The following is a 19,392-nucleotide window of genomic DNA, read 5'->3' on the forward strand; positions in this document are numbered from 1 at the left end:
TTTCTAACCCGCCAGGGTGGCATCCGCATCGGAGGGAAATGCCCCCGATGGGCCCCAGAGATCCAGCTTCCAGGGCAGAAGTCGGGAGGATGCTGCGCCGCAGGGCCAGGAGCGCTCGGGCATCCTCGCGGCGCGCGGTCCTTGGACCACTCTGAGACGTGGGCAAGATTTTGAGACTCTGCCGAGAGGAGATCGAGGCTGAGGTGCCCGAAGAGGCTCAGAGGGCGCGCCCTCAGAGGGAAACGGCTCTGCCTGCGGGGCTGGCGGCCTGGGAACCGGGCGGGTCCCGGCCCGGGGACAGGACGGTGACAGGGTGGACTGACTCACTGGGGCCTTCTGCTAGGGTCCCTGATCGCTAAGTGAGGCTTCTGACCTGGTGGAGAAGTGGGACCGAAACACTCTCCTCCTCCCACGCACGAGTCTTCTACCCCCTCGGGGCGCCCCGGGCTGCTGGAGGCCCAGGCCTGTGAGGTTAGGGTTAGAGTTGTGTTTGTTTTTGTTTTCCAATCTGGGGCTGGGGGCGGGAGCGGAGGTTATTCTGTACTCTAGGTCGCAAATGAGAGAAAGAGTCCAGGGACAAAGCAGGGTCCGCCTCTCTGCGGAAAGTCCCAGTTCCCGAGACTGATCCCGCGCCCCCGGGGGTGATGTGCCACTCAGCTGGCAGGACGCGGAGCCGGGGACCTGCGGCTCTGCTCTTCTCCGGTGATAAGACCAGATAAGGACTCTGGGAGGCCCCACCCCTGAGAAACACTGTGGGGACCGTCCCGATATTCCCTTTGAAATAAAAATAACATTAAATCCAAGATTCAAATAACACTAAATCTCGCATTCTAACACTAAAAAAACCCCACTAACGCTCGGGATTTTAATCCATGGAGGCTCCATGGTTACTTTTTAACTCAAAAGCAAATTTGTGGGTGCAGGCCTCTGCTGCCCAGGCCTGTCTGCCAGAGTTGTCCCCGGCTCAGCAGCCCCGGTGGCACCTGCACGTGCAGTCTAGGCCCAGCCCCCATCCCCACCCCAGGAGGTTCTTTGTGTTTCTAATTCTCCCCCCACACCCCCCTTTTTTTTTCTTGTCAGCAAAACAGCAGGGTCTGTAGAGGTGGTTGTCCCCGCCTCTCCCAGTCTCTGGAGTCACAACCCAAGTCAAACGGGCGTTCGAGAGCGTTCGAGCTTAGGGCGCTGAAGCCACCACGAGCAACGCGCCCCAACCCCTGTCACTCGGAGGTCAGGAGCCTGGGTACCGCTGCTGCTACCGCATCATCGCCGGTGAATTTGTGGGGAGGCGCACAGATGGGGAACGCCTTGGGCCGGCACTCAGGGCCAGCTGATGGATCGTCTCATTTCCTGACTTGATGGGCCGGAACCTGGGCTGGCCGGGCTGGCCGGGGGGAGCGGGGTGGCGTAGGGACCCAGCCAGCCGCACGGGTGCATAGACGTGTGTGTGTGTGTGTGTGTGTGTGTGTGTGTGTGTGAGATATGTATCTTAGAGAAAGACCCCCAATACCCTCCCTCCCCCAACGCGAAGTTATCCCTCCTCCGGTTTTCTGTTCTGGACACAAGCGCCTTGTCCCCGGTTGTGAGTGCAGTGGTGGTTGTCAGAGCTCCAGGCGTCCGCTCGCACCGTGCTGGCAGCATCATTTTTCCGCGGGAGGCTGAGGAGAGCAGGACTTGGCCTCCAGTCCAGTCCCCCGAAAGGGCTGTGGGTGGGGGAACAGGTCATGAAAGCCACAGTGTGGAGGGGGTGGGGAAGCCTCCATTCTGGGTCCATCTAAGGTCCGCCTCTCTGGGAAACTTGGAGGGAGACAGGGACTGGCCTTGAGAGTCAGGCGGCGGTGAGGAATGTTGTAGAAAGGTGGGTGGGAAAAATGCACATTGGAACGCTCGCTTCCGGGGCCGTTGGACACTCCAGCGAGCACAACAAAGCCGTGTGTGCCCCTGGGGAGGGCAAGGTTGCTGGTCCCTGTCTCAGCACCTCACCCTCAACTCAGGAAGGAGCTGGAAGGAAGGAGAGAAACCCAGGAGGGAGCCGGAGGCTGAGCTCAGATGAGAGGACAGCTGAACCAAAGAAGGGTCAGACACTGGGGTTCCTGTTTCTAGGCCGTAAGTGTGGGGTTTTCTTTTTCAGCTTCCAGGAATCCAGAATCTTCCTCCAGGTCTCTGGGAACTTGAACTCTGACTCTACTTGGAAGCATTCATCCTAGGCTGGGCCTTGGAGAGGCCTGAGAGGATCAGGCCTGTGATCTCAAGGAGTCCCCAGCCGGGTGTGCACCTGGGCAAAGTAGCCCACCCACTCCCCAACTGCCTTCTGGGAAAGTGGCCACTCTCTAGGGAGCCAGGAAAGCATCACAAGGGTCAGGGTCTCTAGACAGTGCACTGCCCAGAGACTGAAGTGTGGTCCATGGGCCAGTAGCATCACCCTCACCTGGCTACTGCAGAATCTCAGGCCCCACCCAGGCCTCCTGCATCAGAAGCTCCATTGAAAAAGGGAGTCTAGGGGGCTTATGAACATCTCAGCTGGAGAAGCCTAATTTATAGAACCTCAGTTTAGCCACTGCCCACTTCAAGTTAGAATGCCCAGTTCTCAAACCTCTTCCCTTCTCTTCCTGCACTTGATTAAATCATTCAGTCTTGTTTCTTTAAATGAACTGCATATGTTGACTATCCCAAATTCTCACCTCAAATAAATCAACTGCTTAGTATCTCCACTGGGATATATAAAGATATTTCCAACTTAACAAGTCCATGATTGTTAATTTTATGCATCAATTTGGCTAGGCTGTGGTGCCCAGATGTTTGGTCAAAACCAGGTTAGATGTTGCTGTGGAGGTATTTTTAAAATGTGATCAACTGGGCTTCCCTGGTGGCGCAGTGGTTGAGAGTCCACCTGCCGATGCAGGGGACACGGGTTCGTGCCCCGGTCTGGGAAGATCCCACATGACGCGGAGCGGCTGGACCCGTAAGCCGTGGCCGCTGAGCCTGCATGTACAGAGCCTGTGCTCCGCAACGGGAGAGGCCACAACAGTGAGAGGCCCGCGTACCGCAAAAAGAAACAAACAAACAAATAAAATGTGATCAACTTTTAAATCAGTAGACTTTGAGTAAATAGGTTACCCTTCATAATGTGGGTGATCCTCATCCAATCAGTTGAGGCCCTTAAGAGAAAAGACTGAGGTCCTCCAAGGAAGGAAGGAGTCTGCCTTCAGACTGCCTTCAGACTTGAGCAGCAAAATCAACTCTTTCTTGGACGTCCCACCTGCCAGCCTGCTCTGCAGAATGTAGACTTGCTAGCATCCATAATCACATGAGCCAGTTCCTTAAAATAAATTTCTCTCTGCACACATTCTATTGGTTCTGTTTCTCTGGATAACCTTGATTAATACAATGTCCAAAACCAAACTTCTCATTTATCCCTTGCCTCCACCTCCCAAAACCCTGCTTCTTTTCAGCTGTTACAGTTAGCAGAAATTCCAGTTGTTCAGACCAAGAGCTTCTAAACCACCACTGACTTCTCCCATTCCCTCACGCCCCACATCTAACTCATCAGAAAATCCTGCCATCTTTCCCTTTAAACCAGATCCATGATCTGACAACTTCTCATCATCCTTATTGCTCTCACCCTGGTTTTTGCTCCTCTTATCTAGTTAAAAAACTTTCTAGTCTTCTGTTTCTTCCTTGGCCCTCTTGTGGCCTTTTCTTCATATGCAGTCAAGAGTGATTCCAGGCTTCCCTGGTGGCGCAGTGGTTGAGAGTCCGCCTGCCTATGCAGGGGACACGGGTTTGTGCCCCGGTCCAGGAAGGTCCCACATGCCGCGGAGCAGCTGGGCCTGTGAGCCATGGCTGCTGAGCCTGTGCGTCCGGAGCCTGTGCTCCGCAATGGGAGAGGCCACAACAGTGAGAGGCCCGCGTACCGCAAAAAAAAAAAAAAAAAAAAAAAGAGTGATTCCACAGTGTAGATAAAACCATGTCAGTCACTCCTTCCTCCAAACTCTACAGTGGGTTCCTCTTTCATTCAGATGAAAAAACCAAGCCTGGAAGTCTGTCTATGTTGTGGCGACTGTTACATCTTCTACAATCCCTTACCCCCTTCACTCTGCCGACATTCTGTACATGCTGCTGCCTCAGGCCCTTTGCTCTAGCTGATCCCTCTGCTGGGAGCTAATTAAGGATTACATTTGGCTGTGAAGAATGGAAAACCCAAAATAACAGTGACTTAAACAAGATAGCAGTATATTTTTCTCAAAGAAAAGTCCAGGAGCCATTGCTACAGGGTTGGTAAGCTGTTTCATGGTCTCAGAGATTCAGACTTGTCCAACCTGCAAAGGTCTTCATTCTCAATGACTTCTCATAGTCCAACCAGTGAGGAGCAAAAGACACAGGAAGAAAATGGGTCAAGGTCAAAGGAGAGACAACTGTTGTCTTTTAAGAAGATGCACTAAATCTTCCCCTGGGCTCCTGACATTCCATTGCCCAGGATGTAATCACGTGGTCCTACCTTGCTTCAAAGGAACCTGGGAAATGCAGTATTTATTCTGGGAAGTCATGCACCTTGCTCAAATTCATAAGTTCTATTTCTGAAGAAGATGGGCAGAAGGATATTAGAAAGAATGCCAACAGTCTCTATCTCAGCATCTATTCCAAAGACAAAGATGTCCAGTGCGGCTTGGGCAGACTGAAGAAAGTGCAGAGTGGTAGTCTGGAGAGATAGGAAGGTGTGGAAGATTATTTCTAAAGATGGTTGCCCCAAATTCCTCTCATTGTTGAACATTTATATCCCTCTGATCAAGAGGCAGGTCTATCTTCTTCTCCCTTGAGTCTGGGCTACCCTTGTGACTTGCTTTGATCAATAGAATGTGGTGAAAGTGATGTTGTGTGTTTTGGCTTAGGCTTTAAGAATACTGGCAACTTCCTCTGATGTCCTCTGGAGATTCAGCTTCCAGGAAAAGAAGAATTGAACTTGACCACTAAATGCTGAGAGACCATGGGGAGAGGGAGAGGCCCAGGTAGCCATCCTGGCCGAGGCACCAGACATGTGAGTAAAGCATATTAGACATTTCAGCCTCAGCTGGGTTCCCAACCAAACGCAGCCATACAAGTGACCCCAGCCAATACCAAATGGAGCAGAACTGGCCAGCTGTTCTGCTGAACATCATAAGGAATAGTACACTGTTGTTGCTTCAAGCATTGTTTTGGGATGGTTTGTTATGCAACCATAGATAAATGAACTAGCAGGGGTCAGATCATGGGAAGGTATATAGGCTCAGGAAAGAATTATGGCTTTTATTTTTAATGCAGAGGGAAGAATTAGAGGATTTTAAGCAGATGAGTTACACGATCTGATTTACACTTCAAGAGGCTCACTCTGCTCATGTGTGGAGAAAGGGCTGTAGGGGCTCAAGAGTGAATGGAAATGAAACCAGGAGGCTGTGACAGTTGTCAAAGTGAGGGGTGACGGAGGCTAAAACCAGGGTGGTTTTCCCAGTAGTGTTGAGAAGTAGTTCCATTCCAGAAACAGCTTGGAGAAAGAGCCAATAATACTTATTGATTAGACCAAGGGGATGAAAAAAAGAGATAATCAAAAATTATTCTTAGAGTTTTAACCTGAGCCCAGGAAGGTGGAAATATCATTAGTAACTGAAAAGTGGGTTTTCAGTTAAAAACAACAACAACAACAGGAATTCTGTTTTGAATGAGCTAACTTTGAAATGCCTATTATATACCCAATGGCAGGTTTTTGTGGGGATCAATGAGGAGGAACTGCCGGACATATAAACTTGTGAGTCTGATTACTAGGGATCATTTTTGCTACTTCAAGAGAGGGCTGTGTTGCTTTGCCCCGCCCTTTTGTGCAGGGTCCTCCTTCTCATACAAATTCAAAATATTAGTGAACCCAAATAGTAGTCTTTCACACTGAAAAGTAAATTTAGAAAAGCACACTGTCTTTGAGACAGTCTCGTGGCTTCCTTGGCACCTGGCATGCACATGCCGCGGACCTGGGATGATTAATGGACGAGACTGTTCGTGACCCACTTATGGGCTATTGCTTCCATTATAAACCCTTTGAAATCTGGAAGGCTGGCTGGATTCCATTCCAACTGGACACACTGTCATCTTTTGTATATATTTTTAAATCATAAGATGAAACATAACAAAACAAAAAATACCCCTCACGACCCACCCACTCATATCTCTAGAGATTTGTTGCTACTAAAATATAGTGCATATGATAGCATCTGTGTACCTGTCATGTTTTTTGTCTTATTTGTTAAAACATTCGAGATTAGATCCAGTGCTGATTAGTTCTCACCAGTTTTGGTGATCAACGTTGATCATTTAAGAATAACATATTGCAGGCTATTCATGACTTTCATTGTTATTACTGTTGTTTACATTTCTCAACAGTCACCTCCATACCAGAATACAGGCAGTGAAAGAGAAAAGTCAAAGCAAAACCTTCTTAATATTTTTTCTTGATTGACTAATCCATTAACAAAGGTCAAGACTCATCTTTTGCATGACGTTGAGGACTTTGCTGCCTCATAGTAAAGTTAAGACACATACATGGACATCTGGCACACTCTGGCAGCTGGAAGTACCATTTCTTTGTTTTTTTAAATCCAAACAATTCTAATCTGAATGTCCTCCCCCAATCCCATAAACTTTCCAAGGTTGAGGGGGAGTCCAGTGCAGCAGATACTCTTGGTGCCCATTTATTTCCCTGTGGCCCCTGGCAGCTTAAGGACATGGTGGTGTTCATGCCTCCTGCCTCAAGAACCCGTGGCTTTTTCCTGAGGGCTCTCTCTGGCCCCTGGAACTTGCTCAGCCCACAAGGGGCAGGCCGGAAGTGTGAGGAGTTACTACCCTCAAGAACAACTCTCACCCAACAAGATGAGAAAGTTAGAGGATGAATAGCCTTGTCTTCACCCCTGGTGGGACAATCCTGAGGGAATGCTACACTCTCTCCATCACAGAGTCCCCAGCGGGATGGAGCCCCAGTTGCCCACAGCAGTAACAGTGACCATTATTATACCGCTAGTGTTCTATCCACCCCCACTCCACTCTCTTATGTTTCCTGAGATGACCTCCAAAATAGAATACTTGTACCCAGATTCTTGTCTGAGGGCCTGCTTTTTGGAGATCACAAGTTGAGACATCCAGCATCACCTAATTGCCTTCTTCCCCTTCTTTTGGACAATACAATGACACTGGAAGCCCTGAGGAGTGGGGGAGGCACCCACTCCTCAGTCCCAGAGGGCACTGCTGCCATTGTTCCTTGTCCCAGCCAACATGGACTGGGCTACATGTCCAAGGCAGCCATCTTTCTTGTTATCTCACTTTCTTCTATAAAAGCTGGCAAAGCAATCAGGTAGCCTTCCCATCTGAGGTTCTGCCACTGCCCAGACCCTGGGTTTCAAAAAGCCTATTTTTTGGGTGCTCCAAGGGCCCTTTATTGCTTCTCTTCTCCAAAAGCTAGAGAGCTGTGTTTTCACCACTCTGCTCCTCAACTCTGGGGTACTTCAATCCCCTTCCCTCTTGTTTACTCAGCTCCAGTGGGCTAGATCAAGGGCTGGCAAATTTTCTCTGTAAAGGAGAAGATGGTAACTATTGTAGACTTTGTGGGCTATGCAGTCTCTGTTTAACCCTGCTGTTGTATGTAGCATGAGAGCAGCCATAAGTCATATATAAGTTGACAAGTGTGGCTGTGTTCCAATACAACTTTATTTATGGACCCAAAAATTTTCATTTCATATAATTTTTGCAAGTCAAAAATAGTTTTCTTTAATTTTTTCCCCCAACCACTTAGAAATGTAAAAGCATTCTTAGCTCGTAGATCATCCAAAATCAGGTAGCAGACTGGATTTGGCCAGTGGGGCATAGTTTGCTGACTTGTAGGCTAGACTTTCAAAGAAAAATCCTGTTTAGATTTTTTTATGCAGCTAAGCTCCTTTTTGATTGGTATTATTTGAATCTAATTAAGGTTAAGGATGCATTGGATTTATCAAGTTTTGATGTATGATCAACAAATAAACCCTTCTAGGTCAGGGAAATACCCTTTGCATTTTCCCCAGAGCACTCCTTGTGGTTGTATACATAAATTAATTTATAATAGCACCAGAGCAGAGAGCTTATTATTTGTTCTTTATTGTGCTATACACTGTGCTGTGGGACTCACTCAATCATTTTCTCATTTGAAGAAAAGATGATAAAACCCACACTAATAGGTTGCCATGACAATTAAATGACATTGTGTCGGTGGCAACACTTTGTTAATTGTAATTGTAAAATGTCAGGTGGTATTGTGATCATGCTTTTCAGGTATAAGATATGATGATCTCTGTTTCAGGGTGGTGATTCTGTAGGCAAGAGGAATTTAGAAGCTGGAGAATAAATGTATTTTATTCCTTAATCTCCCATTATGTGGCTTTATGACCTTGGATTCAGTAATTTCTCCGTCTGTGCAACGGTGATAATGTTCTTGATTTGCCTGTAACATGGCGATTAAATGAGAAAGATTGTTAAATGCTATAAACATGTAAGATTTAAAGTTACCATTTGGTCTCAGACCTCTTTAAATTTTTAAGAAACTCAAAGGATTTTTATTTATGTGAATTAAATGTCAATAGTACTGGGCTTCCCTTGGTGGCGCAGTGGTTGAGAGTCCACCTGCCGATGCAGGGGACACGGGTTCGTACCCCAGTCTGGGAAGATCCCACATGCCGTGGAGTGGCTGGGCCCATGAGCCATGGCCGCTAAGCCTACGCGTCCGGAGCCTGTGCTCCGCAATGGGAGAGGCCACAACAGTGAGAGGCCCGTGTAACACAAAAAAAAAAAAAAAAAAGTCAATATTACTATGTTAGAAAGGGAAACAGAGAAAAGTCAAAATAATAAACCCATCATATGTTAAGATATAACCAATGTATTATTAAAATAGCATATTTCAATAAAAACAACTATGTTTTCTAAATATTGGTGGGAAGGGTGACATTGTTTTACGTTGCTGCAAATCTCTTTAATGTTGGGCTTCACAGAAGTTATCTGAGTTCTTGTGTCTTTTTCTTCACTTAGTCTGTTGTGATTTGCTGTTTTCATTGAAGTATATGAAGAAAATTTGGTTTCCCACAGAGATGGGTTTGATACAAGATGACCTGGCAGGCCCTCTGAGGGCTCTTGGGGACACACTGGTCCACAAAGAGGTCCTTGATGCACACTTTAAGAACTAGTTCTAGAGACTATTCCCATCATTGCAGAAGGTTCCCACAGGAACCACTATCCTGGCCTTCAAGATTGGGATTACCTCGAGTTTCATATACATGGAATCACAATGTAAGCACGTTTGCGCATTCCACCGTGCATCAGATATACCAGATTTTATTGATCCATTCTCCTATTGGTGCACATTTGAATTGTTTCTAGTTTTTTACTATTATGAGTGAAGAACATATTTTTTGGTGAACACATGCACTCATTTCTCTTGGAGCAGAATTGCTGAAACATAAGATGAGCCGATGGATTTAGCTTAATAGATTTCCAAGCCACAGAAAATATTTTTATTTGTTGAATTTTATTTCAGTATATATCATTTAACATAAATTATTTCATAATTTTCCTATTAATATATAATATATATCTTTCTTTAAAAATCTATGTAATTTCCCAATACTATACAATTCCATTGCTAGACTATTAAATAAAAAGAAAAAACTGTTTCATTTTATGTGATTGGACAAGGTTATGTAGTAAAGTAATCCCCCATTTACCTATTTACCTGAATGTCTTCCATTTTTCTGGAAACTTAAGGATTCATAAATCAGACAAAATATCTAAAAACAACTAATGAATATTAGTAGTTGTTCACATGATATAATTGTTGTTCACATGATATAATTTTATTGACTGAGGAGCCCAAAGGAAGGAAAAAGAAGTTTAAAAACAAACAACAAAAAATAAGAAAAGGAGGGGGAATTAAAAGAAGAAGAAAGAGGTGTATGTCAAATGACAAGGTTGAAAGCATCAGCAGTCAAAGTTAGAAGAAGTGAACAACAGACCCTCAGAAGTTTCCAAAAGGAAATAGATCCAGACACAATGAGATGCAAGAGACACCAAACATGGCAGCTTAATAGTTGGCATGGTTCAGTGGAAGAGAAAACTATGTCCCACTCACATCAGTGATTCCAGTGGCTTTATTTATGCGCAGTTTCTGGAATTCTGAGATGACACGTTAATCATCTTCATATTCCCAAGACTTGGATGTATTAACTATTGCCACATAACAGACCAACCCCAAATAACATCTGTTTACTGTTTCTCATGAGTTTGTAGGCTGGCTGGGTGGTTCTACTGGTTTGGGAAAAGCTTGGCTGGTCTTAGATGCAAGCTCACGCATCAGCTGTCAGCTAGTACGGTGGACAAGATGACTCAACTCTCTGTGAGTCTCCCCCACTACCAGCAGGCCAGCCTGCACTCATTCTCATGGCAGTGGCAGAGATCCAAGGGAAGAAACAAAACTGCACCTCTGCTTTGACAAGTTTGCTGCCATCCCAGTGGTGGAAGCAAATTACATGACCAAGCCCAAAGTCAGTGCAGCAGGGTGTTACCAAAGGGCAGGGATAGAGGAAGGCATGACAAATTGGGGCCATTAATGCAACCCATCTGTCATACTGGCATGGCCTAAAACTATAATGACAGATAATTTAAAAAGTAATATATTACTAGTTAAAAACTATTGGATTGGCCAAAAATATCATTCAGGGTTTTCTGCAACATCTTATGGAAAACCTGAACGAACTTTTTGGCCAATCCAATATTTGAACGTATAGAGGACTACAGTGGGCTCCTAATAAATATTTGATCGATGAATAAAGTTAGTTCAATGCTGAGAATGTGTTCACTACAACCATTCGTGTGTCAGTCAAGGTATATAAGAATTCATAATTCAGTCTTATAGTCTATAGGGTTCAACATGCTGCATTATGAGCACCACTCTCTAACACAAACACCAAGTATTTTCTACAGAGAAGAAAGAGATAAAGTTTAAAAGCTGTGTGTGAGGGCTTCCCTGGTGGCGCAGTGGTTGAGAGTCCACCTGCCGATGCAGGGGACACGGGTTCGTGTCCCGGTTCGGGAAGATCCCACATGCCGTGGAGTGGCTGGGCCCGTGAGCCATGGCCGCTGAGCCTGCGCGTCCAGAGCCTGTGCTCCGCAACGGGAAAGGCCACAACAGTGAGAGGCCCACGTACCGCAAAAAAAAAAAAAAAAAAAAAAAAAAGCTGTGTGTGAGAAAATTAAGCATATATATTGCTTGAAAAGGGTAAGCAATAAGTATTTTGAGCGACAAGTATAACATTTCCGCATTCAAGTTATATAAGTTTAGAAACAATCAAGGGTCAAATTCTTTTATCTCTCTTGTTATGTTTTAAATACATTCGACTCACCTAAAGCTATTGGGTCATGGTGTGAGTGATTAGGTATACAATATTAAACTGGCCTCCTTTGGAAAAGTTTTCCAAATTTTATCTTGGTGGAGACTTTAAGGGGTCTCAAAAATGTCCAGGATGAAGTAGCTTGGGGACTGTCCCTTGCCCCAAATTTCCAAGGAAGTAGCATGAGGACAGGAGAGGAAGAGGCATTGCTTCATTAATTGAGTAAAGTGCTGCCACCTATTTTTTTCTTTTAATGTAAAAGCAATGACACTGCTATTTTGAATCATCTCCCTGCTCCCTTCCTAATATTTTTGCATTATTCTAACCTATGGAGCAGAACGCTTTTCATGATATATTATTAAAGAAGATGGCTCATAAAAATTCATCCCAGAGGCACTACCCAGGATTTATTATGACATTAAAGTTGTGCTTGGGATTCTGTGAAATGGCAAGCATCAAGGGAAAGTTGTAGAGAAGAGTGGTCTTCTACTAAACTTTCACATGTGATGATAAAGAGAAGCTGTTGAGGGCTTGGAATGAGGGATCTCTAAGACAACCTCAGCACTGAAATAATGCAGGGTGTTCCCTCTTCACTCTCCATAATCACACTTAGTGTTGGTGGAGCCACATTGCCTGTTAACTATTGTAAGAGTCCTACTGCTTTGAAAGGATGCTAACAATATGAATTGAGGAAAATTTTTTTCTTGAAATTGGGAAGGAAACTTACTTTAGCCTTTCATTGAAGGACATTGCACAAGGGGCCAAACAGATAGTTACAAACCCTTCATTCATAGAAAACAACTTAAATGGTCTTTGGGTAGTTACTGACTACCCGTTCTTTGCAAAGCAAATAAAGCCTGAAAAGAAATTAGTCTGGGCTGGTGGAAAAGTCTATGCTTAAACAACTTTTAAAGTATAAATGGATACATTCAGAAGGGCAGATGATTTCTTGCTTGGGGGAATGAGGGAAGTTTTGGAGGTGGCATTTTGGGAGGTTGCTTTTAAGAATTGATAGAACATCATCATGTGACTTGGCTAGGAAAGATGTGTGCTACGTGTGTGAACAGAGAATAGTGATAATCCAGATTGGCTAAGTGAGGGTGCAGTCTGGGGCCCAAACTGAATGCTGATATCAGTAATCTCAACACTATTCTTTAGGTAGTGGATTGGAACTCAGGCTTTACCAGCCAGATAGTAATATGATCAGAGCTGCTGTTTGGGAAAATTAACCTAGGTGTAGAAGAGATTTGAGGGGCAAAGAAATTCAATTTTGGGTGTTGAAGAATGAGAAAAGTTGTAAGGGAGAAGGCAACTTCCAAGACAGGGTAGAATTCATGGGTTTTATAAACAGATTGAGTGTGGAAGCACACAAGGTTTAGCGCCTGTTATGGACTGTTAAACAGGGAGGACAGATGGAGGGAGGGTCTCTTTTTTTGATTAATTACATACAATGTGCATGTGGGCCACTTGTTTAACCGAAAAGCTAAGAGGAAGAACCAGAGCTTAGGAGAAGTAAGAATTATGTTCAGAGAAGTAGAAATTGAAGGCATGTGACTGAATGAAACAGCTAAGGAAAATACACATAAAGAACATTCTTTGAACTGATGGTGAGAAATAGATTTCTTTCTGCTTTTGAAATGCTTTCCAGGAAGCTCATTGCTAAATTTCAAACCCAATCGTGTAAGTGTCCTTTAGTTTAGGTTTTCTGATATAAGGTTTCTCTTGTGCTCTATCTTTAAAACTAAGTCCCCCCCCACCCCCATTAAGACTTGGGATTTGAGTAGCTTGCATAATATTTTTTGAAATACTATATATTTCATGGATTCCAAGTTTCACATATTTTCTACATTTTAACATCCCTGAAATTGAGATGTGTCTTATAATCACTGGACGGTGTGTCATAATTTAACTGGCAGCATGCTTTCATTCTTTGTGGAATATAAAATAGTAATGGGCATGTTCTAATCAACGATGTCTTGAATTTGATGAAATATGGTACTTCCCGATGGGTTTCCCTATCTTGTCAATCTGCTTTCTTTTCCATGAAGCCTTTTATCCCCCCAAAAGGGGAAGAACAACCTACTTAGGGAAGAAGTCCAGTCCAGTATGAGCATTCCAATCAATCATCCGTGAGAGGCTGAATATCCTTTCAGGGCTGATAGGAGGGAGAAAGGTAAGAATTGAGTCAAGTGCCTTGATCCCCAGATTGGGACAAAAAGTCCTGGAGGTGGGAGAAGGAAGATGTAGTAGAACCTCTATAGGCTTGCTTCTTGCTTCTTGTGGCATAGCTCTAGAAAATTACAAGCCTCCTGGAGAAACCCCCGTGGTATTGGAACAGCACGGCATTAGAAGCTGAAAAATGGCCAAAGGAGGTATTTAAATGGATGAACCTGAGCTAGCACCTCTGGTTCCCACTCCCAACAAACTCCACAAGTTTCTGTGTATCCCATAAGAATGTTGGAAAAAATGAGCCTAGGGTGAAAACTCCTCTGAGCAGAAACCTTGAGACACTGGGATGGAAGGGCCCACCTTGCAGGCAGTTAGGACCACTCCACAGAGGAGACCAGATGCTCCTCCCCATTGCCAGGAGGACACACAGGCTTCTCTTCACACCAAGAGGCCACCTGGGGAAAGAAGCAGGGAGACCTCCTTAAGGGGGAGGGAACTGTAACTGGGGGTTTGACTTTGAAGTAATTTAATATGCCTCTGAAATAGGTGTGTTTTTTATTTTTAAGTTGGAAGAGGCTGAGTAACTGTAATTGGCAGGATTTTTTTTTCCCTTCATAATAAGTAAGAATGCAGGATTTGAGTGCAATATGAACTTACAATTGAAAATAAACACATCTTTTTGTTGTACATTTGAGCTATGTGTACATTTTCATCCTATTACAATGGATCCTTTCAGGGAGTAAGATATCTCAAACACTGAAAGTAATCTGGGTTAAAGAAAAAAACTGGCTCTGGATTTAAGCTGGACCTCAGAAATACTTATGGCAGTGTAGGAGGATGAAAAGCCAGAGAAGAAATAATCAGAAAAATGGGAAAAGTAAGAGTTTGCTCCTACTTTTTTCTGCTTCTCTCTCAGAAGAAGAGCAAAGAGCAGGGGAGTGATGGATTCAGTCAAGTGCTACAGAATGGTGAGCACTGGGAAGAAGCTATTTGATTTGATGAGGGAGCCATTTGGAATCTCTGAAAACTGGCCATCCAAATGTGGTACCATTTTAATAGCCATCATTTTTCATGGGATGTTAGTGTTGAAAGATACATAGTCTAACTCCACTGTCTTACAGATAAGGAAATTTGGAACCAGAGAATTTCACAGAAGCCAGTTCAAAGGATAAATATGAGAAAAAGAAAAAAAAAACAAGTACTTTACATTGGGAGTCAACTAGAATCAGCCTGTTTTGTGTCAGGAGCAAAATGTGTTGGGTCATGCATAAGCCCCCTTCAATGAAGAGATCTTTTATGAAACAGGAAAAGTACACTGGAAAGCATCTTTGGGAGCAAATACTCTGACGGGTGTTAGATGTGTTTTCATTTTTTATTAGAGAAGTTGGAAGTTTAATTTCAATATTGATGGTAACATAATTTTCTCTGCCTTATTCAGAGGAACACACAGAATCAATCTGTACAAGCATATACAACAATTCAGTTGGTGGTTTGTGCCCTAAAATCAGTAATCTGATTAGCTCTAGATTACAGTTTCCATGCACTCCTCTGGGCTTTGGGGCATGGCTCCATTCCCAGGGGGGACTTCTTCATGCACTCTCTGCAACACAACTACAGCAGGCTTAAAGACCATGCAGATTAACACTGTAGCAAATTGTTTTGATATTTAACAGACATAAAAAGGTTATTTCCTGATATGAAATTCTGAAAATCTGCATAAATATTTTTGTGTAAAATTAAATTAGTTATGTATTTTTTTTGAAACTAGAACTTGAAGTATCAAGAATGCCCACATAATTCATATACACATATATATAGACTTCTTCATTATGCTAAAAGTCTTGAGAGTGAAATTATATTCTGTGCCATACATTTTCTTAACCAGTATTTACTTGCATTAGGTTAACTGTGTACGGATTAGTCGTAATTGGTGCTTGTGTGTCATGCAAACATAGTTCTAGTATTCCTGTTTACTAATCTTGTCATGTGGCAATACTTAGATGATTTTGCTCTCTGACAGTGAGAATTAGGAGTATAAATACTTTATACATGGTCACATTTACAAACGTTTGCCAATAACCACTTCACAATCTTTATGGTGTAAGAGTGAGCTGTAATAATCTGGAATTGGCAGAAGCAATTCCTAGAAAGCAATGTCAGATGTCAACTTTCTTAAAAGTGCCTGACAGAGTTCTCCTTTTGAGCACTGATGGGTTTTGGCACAGGGACACTGTTCTTTTTTTTTCTATTGTTCTAATAATTTCCACAACTGTTACAGGAAGTTAGCTTCTTATGGCATGGTGGAGACTTGGCACTTACTGATGAGGTAACTTAGATGTAGAAAAATTCCCCCAGATTATTTGTCTAGCAGATCACCACTTCTGCTGATAAATTTGTAGACAGAGTTTTTTTTCCCCCTAGTGCATGCGCTTACTATCACATGGCTAATACACTATTTTTGCTGTTGCTCAAACATGTCCTAATGCATCACAAAGCAGAGTTGTTAACACCAAGCTCATTTATCTGTGATGGTACTTTATAGCAAACATGTTTAAGTGGTATGATCAATGGGTAAACTCTGCCTTATTGGAATCATAATTTTGGGGGATTTGTAGCTACTTTTAGTTGGCCAAGGAAATTCCGTATTCAAAATATTTAAGAGAAGTACGTAATTCTCTGTGGTTTCAGGTGACATCTTGTCTATACATAAAGGAAACGCAAAAGACATCAGCTTTCTTCCACGGAATTTGTGTTCAGAACTTTGGGAGTGCTCTTTTGATGCAGTGGTTCTGCGGTTTCAGTTTGCGTCCTGGAGTTTCACACAACTGTTGCTGGTCTGCGGTCCATCTCGGCTTCCAATTTCACCATCTGCTGCATCTCCTTCGCCTGTAACATCAGAAACGTGACCTTACATGTTGAAATCCTCTCCTGAAGCCATAGAGCAAACCCAACCTCTCTTCTCCCGTAAATTTGATGCTTGTCATTATGTCCTGGCTACTTAAAGTGTGGTCCATGGACCAGCATCATCAGCATCACCTGGGATCTTTGCGGAATCTTGGACTCCACCCCAGACCTACTGACCCAGAATCTGCATTTTAATAAGATTGCCAGGAAATTTTTATGCACGTTAAAGTCTGAGAAGGACTGGTCCACACAGTACCAGGAAAACAATTTGAGAAGAGGCTATGCCTGTTACTCATAGATTATGTCGTGTCTAACTGTTTGATTTAGTTTCTACAGATTGACATGCCTTGACTGTGTGTAGATAATTTGATCACTTTTAGAATATGCATTGCTTATGCACGATTTATTCCCCAAATAGCCTGAAATTTAATTTAAAGTAGTTGCCTAAGAATTTCACTGATGGAGAAGTTCAGGTGGGAGCATATCACATTGATTTGGTTGGAGTATGCTGCAAACAGAACGTTACAGGAATATGTAGGGTTCCTGGAATGCTATTGTCCAAAAACTATCCTCATAGGCTCTCACTTCTCTGGAGTCATTCATTTTTTATGGTCCACCCCAGGAAGTAAGCCACGGTGAACTCAATCTCATGAATTAAGGCTGTCAAGAAGACAACCAGCTGATTTGGGGGGTGGAAAGGCGTCATATGGGGACAGGTTCTGATGACGAATCATTGCCTGGCAAAATAGGGGAAATCAATTGGTTCATTTTATCTTTTACTTTCCAGCCGCATGCTTTCTTCCAACCCAATACATGGATCTTTCAGAGGAACAATAAAGCACCCTGTCCTTTTTTAGTGACACATCATTTTGAAATAAAGGGCATTTAAAAATGGAAACATGGATATAGAAAGATATAACTCAAGAGGAGGACTCTCATGAGCTCTGATGTTACTATTCATGTCTACTTAGGTATTCCAACCAAATGGAAGGTCATTGGGAGGATTTGGTCAACTCTGCAGATCATACTATGAGCATCTAAATGTCCCAAATGAAGTCCTGCTACAAAATTAGTTTAACCCACAGACCATAGAGTGAGTTCCTTCTTATCATTATTTTTGTTTGTTTGTTTGTTTATTTTATGGGTTTTTTTGGTTTTTGCGGTTCGCGGGCCTCTCACTGTTGTGGCCTCTCCCGTTGCAGAACACAGGCTCCGGACGCGCAGGCTCAGCGGCCATGGCTCACGGGCCTAGCTGCTCCGCAGCATGTGGGATCTTCCCGGACAGGGGCACGAACCCGTGTCCCCTGCATCGGCAGGCGGACTCTCAACCACTGCGCCACCAGGGAAGCCCTTATCTTTATTTTTATATTGTGGCTTTAAATTTCATTTTGGTGAGGATGGATATAATAACATTAAAGATGATAACTTTCTGCTTACATTTGGGATGGACGGTTCCCCTCCCCAGATTTTTTTATGGCTGAGATATAATAATGCTCTAATAGAGAAATGAAGAAATGGAGAAAAATATATAAACATGAAACTATGACACAAGCAATATTCATAAGAGATGACAGTGAAACATTATCAGCACTTGAAATTAAATACTTTTATGTTCACTAAGTAGTAATAAAGGATTCCCTATGCTTCTCCCCCTCTAGCATTTAAAGACAATATTGAACACTGTTTAGAAAGAAGGATCATATTAACACTAAAAAAGGATTCCAAGAGCCAGCTTCTCATATGAGCAGGGTGACCATTCATGCCCACTTGTCAAGGACGGTTTCAATTTATGCCCATGGTCTTGGCTATTATGAACAGCTTCCCCTTTCACTTTCAAAACTATCTTGTTTGAACAATAAATCATATGGTCACTTATAAGGGGTGATTAAGGTCCCTGGCAGATTGGATCTAACACAAAGCATGCCAAGAGTCATTGTATAATGACATTGTATAATGTTTCTGCACGCAAACCATAACTCTTTGTCATTAAAAACCACCAATGAACTTTTACCAGGGTGCTCTAAAAATTGATGGCAGTCATATTAATGTTTGTGAAAGATATGACTCTGTGACCCAGTCTTAGCTGTGGTCTGTCCAAACAACAACCATACATCACTGTTTTTGATGCCTGGGTACATCTTCATTAGCATGACTTGAGTTCCCCAGGTCTGCAACTGGAAAGGCTACTAAAACTCCATCAGAAATAATTCTCTCAAGATGTTGGCCATTTTGGTTTGAATATTACATCAGAAATCCAAGCATTAAATAGTCACACTTTTAAATCAAACCCTTGTGATCTTAACTAGTCATGAGCAGATGTGAATCATCAAAGCACCAAGAATACGGATGTAGTTGAGCAGGAAGGCAATGTCTTGCTTATCAGAGTTTTCAGTCCTACCTTGCGTTTGGGACACTGCATGACAGGATTTCAAAAGCTGTTTGTACAAAAATAGTAATGTCAAAATTGAGTCATACATACAAAACAAAGAAAATAAATGAATACTGAAGTGAATTTGAAAAATGAATGCAAAACCATATACAGAAAAGCAAAAAGCTAAGACTAAAACATGTATACAACCGTCAGTGACAAACTTCCCCCAAGTTGATCTCAACAGAAAAAAAAAGAACAAAACAAACGACCGATGCCTATTAACCCAGACTGCGCCTCTCTTGTGGGGCAGTGAGTGGGGAACCCTCCCTTGAGCGAGACCCCCTCACCTTTCTTTATTAAATGATAGGATTGATGGCAAAAATCAATTTTTAAAACTTGGGTGTGACAGTAATGGAGCATTTCAGGTTTGAAATGGTGCGTGTCAAGAAGGATGAGCTCCTGTGTGGCTGGGAGGTCGATGGGAAACAGCAGCAAAAACCCTTTGGAGTTTTAAATGAATAACTGGCT

The 19,392-nt window shown here is 43.2% G+C and overlaps 1 protein-coding gene across 8 annotated transcripts in view; it reads right to left on the reverse strand.

The window, feature by feature from the left end:
- Positions 1-14,947: 14,947 nt before the first annotated feature.
- PLCB4 (phospholipase C beta 4) overlaps positions 14,948-19,392 on the reverse strand; it is a 420,918-nt gene continuing 416,473 nt past the window's right edge. For all 8 annotated transcript variants that reach the window (XM_067707497.1, XM_067707492.1, XM_067707493.1 and 5 more), the window contains 2 exons: positions 18,892-18,928; positions 14,948-16,475 (listed from right to left, as the gene is read on the reverse strand). In XM_067707497.1, coding sequence (XP_067563598.1) covers positions 16,387-16,475; positions 18,892-18,928 — 126 coding nt within the window. In that variant the 3' untranslated portion in view covers positions 14,948-16,386. The remainder of the gene's footprint in view (positions 16,476-18,891; positions 18,929-19,392) is intronic.

This window comes from Pseudorca crassidens, chromosome 15, assembly GCF_039906515.1.
Source record: "Pseudorca crassidens isolate mPseCra1 chromosome 15, mPseCra1.hap1, whole genome shotgun sequence".
Classification (NCBI taxonomy): domain Eukaryota; kingdom Metazoa; phylum Chordata; class Mammalia; order Artiodactyla; family Delphinidae; genus Pseudorca; species Pseudorca crassidens.